Source organism: Mobula hypostoma, chromosome 13 (assembly GCF_963921235.1).
Source record: "Mobula hypostoma chromosome 13, sMobHyp1.1, whole genome shotgun sequence".
Taxonomy (NCBI): Eukaryota; Metazoa; Chordata; class Chondrichthyes; order Myliobatiformes; family Myliobatidae; genus Mobula; species Mobula hypostoma.
In genome coordinates, this window is record NC_086109.1 from 32,566,262 (window position 1) to 32,576,617 (window position 10,356).

The 10,356-nt window shown below is 38.4% G+C and overlaps 1 protein-coding gene across 1 annotated transcript; it reads right to left on the reverse strand.

Moving 5' to 3' along the window:
* Window positions 1-937: 937 nt before the first annotated feature.
* Window positions 938-8,852, reverse strand: tmem167b (transmembrane protein 167B). Its single transcript, XM_063065520.1, has 3 exons — window positions 8,698-8,852; window positions 2,147-2,278; window positions 938-1,565 (listed from the first exon to the last, which is right to left on the reverse strand). The coding sequence occupies exons 1-3, from the start codon at window positions 8,705-8,707 to the stop codon at window positions 1,483-1,485; spliced, it is 225 nt and encodes a 74-aa protein (XP_062921590.1). The 5' UTR covers window positions 8,708-8,852; the 3' UTR covers window positions 938-1,482.
* Between the last annotated feature and the right edge of the window lie 1,504 nt (window positions 8,853-10,356).

The following is a 10,356-nucleotide window of genomic DNA, read 5'->3' on the forward strand; positions in this document are numbered from 1 at the left end:
GGACAAACCAGACCATAAACCAACCCACCTTGTTGAGCACTAACTGTTCCAACTGAGGCAGCTTCTATATTTTCGGCCACTTCAGAACCCACACTAGAGGGTCTGCTAAAAATTAATTTACTTAGAAATTGATTGTACCCATTAATTGTAGAATTATGGAAAAACTATACCACAGTACAAATTTAAATCAATACAAAATAAGCTGTCCAATTCAATCCTAATTTCCAACACGAGGTCCCCATGCAAGTTCTTTCAGTACACATTCAGGTTCTTTTCGAAACAAGATAATGTTTTATGACTCTACTATTATACTTAGAAAGGTGAGGATTTGGGATGTGGAAAAAAATTATGTCAGAAAAGGGTTTACAAACTTGCAGATAATTAATTGGGAAAGTTTCATCATATTACATATTTGTAGTACAGATTAAGACCATTTCAGATCAGATTTAAAACAGAAGATCAGATGCTGGTATCAGAGAGAAATAATCAATTCCATTGCTTCTGGAAAAAAATATAGCTGCAGGATATATAGATTCAAATAACATTCTTGAAATGCCAATGAAAAATATTATCACTATTAAAATTTGAAATCGATTTTCTCTGCAAGAGTAGCTTTTATTGTTTGAAAGCAGCATATTTCTGTCCAAAATGATAATGCTCAACATGCAGTTGATAATTCCCAAGAACATATACTTCAGATCCAATATAAAGGAAAGAACAAGAAGCATGAATGAGGCAACATTCAGAAAATCATTATTTTAGCTTCCAGTGACCATTGCAGTCATTGTACTCCCAGTAACTGACCACTTTAAGGCAGATCAGGCAGAGTTCTTTTTGCTACAATGTCAGTTACAGATTCCGCTGGACAATTTAACCAAAAACACAAAAAGTTATATTTTCTGCAGGTTTCCCTCTTTAAAAACATTACAGTACTAGATTCTCAATACAGCATTAACTTTATTATTAACCTATAATACACATCATTTTAGGAAGACAGATGCAGTCAACTCGACCAAGGTACAACAATCTCAATATCTTAGCCAAAGGAAGTCAAAACAGACTTTCAATTAAATATGGACACTTGGTATTAAATCTAGAAACCAAAATAATTCAGATGGTTCAATTAAAAATTTAACAAGGTTACCAAACAACATAAAGACTAGCTTTAAAACTGGAATAATCAAACATCCTTTTAATTAGCTGATGTATCCTTCATGACATTTTTAAGTGAGACAAGTTGTTATGTGTGCATACACTACGAAATTCAGGGTCAGATTTAATATAGGCCATGTACATACACCAGCACTTAACTCCATTGGCCAGTATTTCTTCCAAGCACCTCCAGGACAGTTCATGAGAGTAGTGATGAGGTGTTCAGTTCTTCTATAGAAAGAAAACATCTTCTGATCTTAATCCTCGTTGAGTGATCTTGCAAAATATATCGTTCCATTCAGAGTCAAGGTCAACTTTGGACTGCTGGTGTTATTTAATAAACAGAACATAAACACCTGTGACAAGGCAAGAGAGTGCAACTGGTACATGAAGCCTTGTTCCTATTACTGCAGCTGTAACGAAACATAGATTAATTTAGTAATTCATGCAATGATACAAACTATTTTGTTTATATGCTGTTTACAAGCATGCAAATTTGAACAAACTACAATCACGTTCAGGAATATCTCAAAACCCATGTCCTATTGATGACTAGAACTTGATGTCCATGATATACCCACATTGCTGAGTTTGGGAGAAGTTTTAGTCTTTTATGATTGAGTAGCAGTTCATAAATTAACTTTGCCCATGGGTCTAAAGAATTGTGCAGAGTAATACTAGTCAAAGTTATCTGCTCTTTTTTCTTGATTGAGAACAATAGATGGCCTGAAGTCAGCAAAATCATAATATTGATGAAACAAAGAATAAATCAAATCCCCATCATTTCACTTAATCATTTAAAAATAAATTCTTCCTTCATTCAAAAGAAATGAAATAGAACTACAGTAAATATATCTAATATTCAATACAGACTTTCGCAAAAATGTTACTCAAAAACTTGCTTTATCATTTTTCTCTAAGGATAATACTCATTCTATATTTTTACTAACATGATATACCTATACGATCAAATTTGGTACACAAGTCAATTTACCTTTGTAAAATACACCCCACACCCCTTTCTTTTCAGAAAGTAACCATTTATTCAGACGTGGAACTTTCTTTAAATATGCACAAGTGCATATAAAAAGCAAGCCAAAAACCAGGAGCCCGTCGAAAGAATATACTGTAAAACACAAGAGGGTTAGTTAAAAATGAAGAATCATGCACTGCACAAGAGTATGACAGACATTTGAGTGAATTATACTAAGAATTCTCATATACAAGCAGACTGTCTACGTATTACACCACTTAACAGTGCCAAGAAAATACAAAGCCCACAGAAAATACTGTTAATCTTCTATTAATATTGTTGACTTATCATATGCCACAAACAGCACAAGGGTAGCCCATACTGCAGAAAAATAATCGATTTAAACTTAACAGGTGACATTGCTCCAAACTTCAGTGGAATGAAAATTGCAAATAAATGTGACAATTCATTAAGAACACAAATGATGGCAATGGAATATTTAACACATTCAAAGAAAGAATCTAGGAAGAAAAAAAAATCTTGGATTTACAATTAGATTTTTTGGTGTTTAAAAAGAAAACTTTGCTTTCAGTTTCATTTTTCTGTGATTTATGGGGAACAACTGCATGGTTTAAAAAATTAATGTGAATGTCAAACTTCCTTGTTCAGAAAATTTTTATAAAATTTGGCTTTAGTTTCCCATAATGGCCCAAGGAATATACAGGATATTGGAATAATTTGACATAATAATCCAACAAGCTGAAGATATTATCCATTATGTGTTGAAAAATTATTTTTAAGAAGATCAAATGATCAGACATGCTGGTCTGCATCATTTTTGTAGGTTTCAGAGGATTACCAAGCAATTTGGTGAATCTGTCTATGATTGTTTGGCTGACGTAATGTATGCAGGTGACCACCACGTTACTGGGGAGAGGGTGGGTGAGGATTGCATTGTGTTCTTATTTCTCTGCAAATGAATGCAGAAATTTGTCTTTTTCCATTTGTTGTATACAGTAACAGCATGCAAACCAGGATACTAACAACAGAATAAAACCCAGTGAAAATTGGTAATGAACAAGGCTCTACTTTGCACCAGTGTTTTTCTCAACAATTTCTCATTGTGGTGCAGCCCCTCCCTGCCAACAAACATCTGGCAGAAAAAGAACTAATCATCAGAATCGGGACTATTATCGCTAACATATATAATGAAATGTTTTTGTTTTTGAGACAGCAGTACAGTGCAAGACATAATAAATTACTCTGTTATAATAATGAAAATAATAAAATAGTGAATAAAGAGGAATAATGAGGTAGTCTTCATCGGTTAATGGAGCATTCACAAAAATTAAGGTAGGAGAGTGTAAGCTGTTCCTAAAACATGTGTGCATCTTAGACTGATCTTAGCTGGATCTTTGACGTCCTCACCGGAGACCACAATCTATGTGGATTGGAAATAACATCTCCTCCTCCTGTCAACACTGGTGCACCTGAAGGATGTGTGATTAGCACACTGTTCTACTCTCTCCTCACCCACAATTGTGTGGCTAGGCACAGCTTAAGCGCCATCTATAAACTTGCTCATGACACAACTATTGTTGACAGAATTTAAGATGATGACAAGGAGATGTTCGGAATGAGACGGATGATGTCGCAGCAACAGCCTTGCACTCAATCTCAATAAGACCATAGAACTGATTATGGACTTCAGGAAAGGGAAATCAAGGGAACACACACCAATCCTCGTCGACAGATCTGAAGTGGCAAGAGAGAGCAGTTACAAGTTCCTGGGTGTCAACGTCTCTTAAGATCTACCCTGGGCTCAAAATATTATGCATTTACAAAGAAAGCATGCCAGCAGCCATATTTCATTAGGAGTTTGAGGAGAATTGGTGTATCAACAAAGACACTCCCAAATTTCTAAAGATGTACCGTGGAGAACATTCTAAATGGTTGCATCACACTCTGGCAAGGGAGGGGCACTGCACAGGATTGGAAAAACCTGCAGAAAGATGTAAACTCAGCCAGGTTTATCTTGGGTAATAACCTTCCCAGCATCTAGGACACCTTCGAAAGGGAATGCCTCAAAAAGGTGGCATCCCACATTAAGGACCCTCATAACCCAGGACATCCGCTCTTCTGATTGCTACCATCAAGGTGGAGGTGCAGGAGCCTGAAGGTACACACTCAATGTTTCAGGAACAGCTTCTTCCCTTCCACCATGAGATTTCAGAATGGACAATGAACCCATGAACACCACCTCACTATTTCTGCACTACTTATTTAATTTTCTTATATATATATATATATATATATATATATATATATATATTTCTATTGTAATTTATAGTTATTGCAATGTACTGCTGCCACAAAGCAACAAAGTTTATGAAAAATGCTAGTGATATTAAATCTGATTCTGATTCTAGTGTAGACTAAAAAGTTGATACAACAATGTGGGCCAAAGGGCCCGTACTATGCTATACAGTTCTATGTAGCTGTGACATATGCGCATGCGTCAAGAGATGTGATATGAAAAGAAGTATTTGTTTACTTTCTTTCCCCACATAAATTCTGCTGCAGCAAATCTTATTCCAAATCTCAAATTTTGGGTGTTCGCAAATGGTATGTTTAATGGTCATAACTCAAATGTATATCACAGCACTAGAAAGTGTTGAACATAAAGTAGCAGCATTGCATTCAGAATTAATTATTATAGCAAAATGCACTGTTAAGCAAAAGTTTATTATAGTTATATTTAAGTACATATTTATGTTCTTGGTTATTTAGTAGTTTATCTTGCCAAGTACTATCTTGGGAGATGCTGGCAGAACAAAAATCTGATGAGGTGTTGAATTATATATTTTTTTAAAAATAGTGCATTAAATGTAATACACTGGCTCCCATCTATTCTCAGGATTCCAGATTGCAGGCTGAAATCCTGCCCTCCGCTCAATCACAAGATATTCCGGATAGACATGCTGTGGGTAATAAAATGAATGGGAAAAAATAATTTTGGTACTCATAAACATTCAATGTAATGGTAGCTCTGACTGCTTCCAAACATGGGGGTAGGGCAGCAGTTAAAGCCGTTCTACCGGACAGAAACTAAACACATGTTCAGAAAGGCTCAGCATAGTACACGGCTATCCAATCAGCTACGTGCTGGCACTCTGGTCTATGACAATGCACTATTAAAGCTGGACTGTCTTTTAAAAAGTCATGTCTACCATTATGTTTAATTGGTGGGCCAGCAACTTCTAGCACCTAAGCATGTAGATATAGCATACTAACAAAAGTTCAGTGTAGTATTTTTCAATACCACATGATACTTTCAGTTGTTGTATGAGAAAATACAGAGCATATTAATAGTGACACAAGTGATATTTATATGGTAGTCAAGGAAGAAAAATACAGAAAATCTCAAATGAATCCACAGCTGGCAAGTAGTATTTAATCAGAATCAGGTTAAGTATCACTGGCATATTTTGTGAAACTTGTTAAATTTGTGGCAGCAGTACAATGCAATACATGATAAATATAGAAAAAAACTGAGTTACAGTAAGTATATGTCTATTAAGTACTTAAAATAAGTAGTGCAAAATAAAAAAATAAAAAAGTAGTGAGGTAGTATTCGTGGGTTCAATATTCATTCAGAAATTGGATGGCAGAGGGAAAGAAGCTGATCCTGAAATGCTGAGTGTGTGCCTTCAAGCTTCTGTACCCCCTTCCTGATGGTAACAATGAGAAGAGGGCATGGCCTGGGTGATGGGGGTCCTTAATGATGAATGCTACCTTTCTTACCTTCTTTGTAGCTGCATATGTTAGTAATTTATGTAAATGTAACTGCATGTGTGGACATGACCGAAGTGCAAAAGACACCCAAGATACAGTATACAACTACAGACATTGTTCTAAACAGCCTTGATCAGTGCCAAGAAACAAAATAAATGACTGTTACTAAAGGGGATTCTGAGGGATAAGATATATGTACATCTGGAAGGCTAGGAGTTTATTAGTGGTAGATAGTATGGCTTTGGGAGAGCGCGTCTTAAGGACTTGATGAGGTGAAGAAAAAGCTTGATGAGGGCAGGGTGATAGATGGTTCATATGGATTTCAGTAAGGCATTTAAGGTTCCACATGGTTGGCTGTTCCGGAAGGCTAAATCACATAGAATCCAGGGAAAATTGGCTAACTGGATACACAATTGGGTTAACAGTAGAAAGGAGAGGGTGATGGTAGAAGACTATTTTTTGGACTGGAGACCTGTGCCCCAGGGCCCATTGTTGTTTGTCATCCATATCAATGATTTGGATGAGAATGTACAGGGTATAGTTAGACAGGTACAAAGATAGGAAAGGTTTAGAACAGGGGTCGGCAACCTTTTTGCCTCTGTGAGCTGGATAGCTTATTAATGAGCAGATGGTGGGTCAGATAAATGCCATAAAAAACTTGAAATATGGGAATTATCTATTTAAATACATCTAGTTATGTTTTGCCTCAAATTAATGAATAATGCATACTAGAAAATCATTTGTGCTTAAGGTTGCCTACCCCTGGTTTAGAAAGTTATGGGCCAAATGCTGGAAAATGGTGCTAACTTGGATGGGGCATCTTGATCAGCATGGGCCAGTGGGCATGTTTTGTGCTACGTGATTCTATGACTCCAAATGAACATGCATTGCCCAGAACAATGGTATATAAATAAAATATTTCTATAATGATTTGCTGTGGTTCCATTTGGTCCTCTTAAAATAGTGGGTGATGTAAAGGCCCTTAGAATGTACTAGTAATTTGACCGTAACTTTATAGATTCCTGAATAGTCCCCGTTGCTGCCTGTAAGGAGTTTGTACATTCTCCCTGTGACCATTTGGGTTGCCTTCAGTTTCCTCCTAAAGATGTACCATTTGGTAGGTTAATTAGATGCTACAAGTTGTCCCATTATTAGGCTAGGCTTAAATTGGGGGATTACTGGGCAGCAAGTCTCGAAGGGCTGGAAGGCCCTATTCTGCTGTGTATTTCCATAAATAAATAATTTGAAAATGGGCTTTGTGAACTTGTTCGAAGAATTGCACTAGACAATGAAAGAACAAAGAAATTATATGTGCAGATCATTAATGAATTATAAAAATAATCTTTCTGTCCCAGAAATAAAACCCACAAGGGCAAAAAAATTATGTATTTGTCACTATATATTTGGACTGCTTGAGGAGCATTAATGTCTCTGTCCCTGGACTCAATGGAGTTCAGAAGGAGGAGGGACATCTCATTGAAATCTACTGAAAAACCTAGATGTGGAAAGGAGGTTTCCTTTATCGGGCAGGATTGAACGGCAGAGAGATTCAATGGGCCAAATTGACCAATTCTGATCTATATATAATGCTCATATTTTGGTTAATACAAATCACTTTTCTTTAAACATTCCTTCTATGACCAACACAAAATACCATGGCCTATACTTAGTGTTCAGAGTAGTACTGACAGTAATGGTCAGCACAAAACCAACAATAGCATTAAAGTTATCTATGGTATTTTTTTTTAATAAAACGCCACATTTCTTGAGGGAATTATGAATTTAATGAATCCAACCACAACAGCAAGTCAATTCAGTGCAGCTTGATCTTTATAGGCATCCGTTAGTCTCATGAGACCATGGATTTGCGCCTTGGAAGGTTTCCAGGGCACAGGCCTGGGCAAGGTTGTATGGAAGACAGGCAGTTGCCCATGCTGCAAGTCTCCCCTCTCCACGGCACCAATGTTGTCCAAGGGAAGGGCATTAGGGCCGATACAGCTTGGCATATATATGGTAAAGTGCCTTGCTCAAGGACACAACACACTGCCTCAGCGAAAGCTCGAACTAGTGGCCTTCAAATCACTAGACGAACACCTTAACCACTTGGTCATGCGCCAACACTTGATCTAATAAGCAGGAAATGGAACACAAATACTCTTCTGATATAATCCCTAATAAGGTGCTTGATTGGCACTTACACAATGGTTACACCTTAAAGGATATCACAGGGGGTAAAATCAATGAAAAGAGTTTAAAGTGCCAGTTTTTTTGTAGACTTACAAATTTGGATTTTATAGAGCTTAACTAATTGCTAATAAAAAAAGGTTTTCTAAATACACATCAAGCAGTTTTTTCCTGATGGTAGGATGGGAAAGTGGATTGATATTTAAACCCGCCTTCCCAGCAATCTGGGCTACCATTGGCAAAAGAGAGCCAAGTTGAGAGGCAAGCCGCTCGTCTATTCGGCGACAGGGCCGCCACTCAGCCTACGCCACCACACACTCTTCCGCAATCAACTTCGGTTTACCATGCAACTCAGGCCAAAGCTAAAAGCCCAAGGCGGGAGGGGACGGTTCCTGTCGGGCGGCGGGTCCGTAGCAGAAGGAGGAATATCGGCGGCGGCTCAACTTGTAGCCCCGACCGTCCGCTTCCCGCGAAGGGGCCTAACTCTCTGTCGGGTGGCCACGTCCTCAGTCCCCCAGCTGGCCGACGCCTCACGGCAGCCACCTCAACCCCAGGCCAGGGGGACTGATAGGGGGTGAAGGGAGCGGAATTACCGTTGGTCATGCTGACAGTCCAGCCCGCCTCCGCGCACTCTCTTCTCGCCCTTTTATCACGCACTCATGATCCGGCTTGTTCCTCGGCTAGTCCGGAGTAAATACACAGGGAGAAGTAATCAAACCCGTCCACCAGGCTGCATCGATCCTGCGACGCTCGCTTATTCTGCGAAGGATTGCGCTTGTCTTTTAGAGATAATTAAAATACTGAACCAGGTTCAATGGAGGAGTTGCAAAAACTTTTAAACACAACAGAATGGGATGTCTCTTTAAAAATGAGATGCACAGTTTCTTCAGTAAGAGTGCGATGAATCTGTGGAATTGTTGCTGTGGAGTGTTGTCGAGTATTTGAGGCAGAGATTGATAGTTCCTTGATATATGGGATGTTGAAGGTTATGGAGAGAAAGTGGGTGAATGGGGTTGATAAAAAGTTAGCCGTAGATTGAATGATGAAACAGACACATAAGCCAAATGTCCTAGTTCCGATCCATTCCTTAACGTCTGTTCTGTTTTCTATTTGTGTCTTTTGCTTTGTTCTGTTTTGATTCTGGTAAATGTATAAGCACTTAATAAATTGAGTGGGAAAGGCAAAATGTGCAGAAGATATGGAGAGTCTGCAGAGAGATATAGATAGGTTAAGTGAGTGGACAAGGTTTCTGGGAGATGGAGTACAATGTTGGTAAATGCCAGGTCGTCCAATTTGAAAGGAAAAATGAAAGTGCAGATTATTATTTAAATGGTAAAAATTGCAACATGCTTTTGTGCAGAAGGACTTGGGAGTGCTTGTGCATGAATCTCAAAAGGTTGGTTTGCAGGTGCAGCAGGCTATCAAGGCAAATGGAATGTTGGCCTTCATTGCTAAACGAATTAAATTTAAGAGCAGAGAGGTTATGCTGCAACTGTACAGGGTACTGGTGAGGCTACACCTGGTGTACTACGTGCAGTTCTGGTCTCCTCACTTGAGAAAGGATATACTGGCTTTGGAGGCAGTGCAGAGGAGGTTCACCAGGTTGATTCCAGAGATGAAGGGGTTAGACTGTGAGGAGAGATTGAGTCACCTGGGACTGTACTCACTGGAATTCAGAAGAATGAGAGGAGATCTTATAGAAACATATAAGATTATGAAAGGGATAGATAAGGTAAGGGCAGGAAAGTTGATTCCACTGGTAGGTGAGACTAGAACTGGGGGACATAAGATTCAGGGAGAGTAGATTTAGGATGGAGATGAAGAGAAACTGCTTTACCCAAAGAGTAGTGATTATGTGGAATTCTCTGCCCAATGCAGCAATGGAGGCTACCTCAGTTAGTATATTTAAAACAAGGTTGGATAGATTTTTGCACAGTAGGGAATTTAAGGGTTATGAGGAAAAGGAAGGTAGGTGGAGATGAGTCTATGGCCAGATCAGCCAGGATCTTATTGAATGGCAGAGCAAGCTCGATGGGCCAGATGGCCTACTCCTGCTCCTATTTCTTGTGTTAACTTCTGGAAAAGATTATTAGATTGAGCAGCATAGAATTATGAAAGGGAAGCTATCTTTGGTTAATCTAGTAAGTTATTTGAGGATGGTACAAGTAGAATAGATAAGAGGAAACCAGTAGATGTGTATATAGATTCTTGATAAGATCCCATGAAAAAGGCTCTTCTATAAGGATAATGCA

Bases quoted from the DNA above. Each gene is read 5' to 3' on its own strand.
- tmem167b (XM_063065520.1), bottom strand. The intron at 1,566-2,146 runs GTAAATTGACTT...GTTTCGTTACAG, and splicing joins GTGGGGTGTATTTTACAAAG to CTGCAGTAATAGGAACAAGG.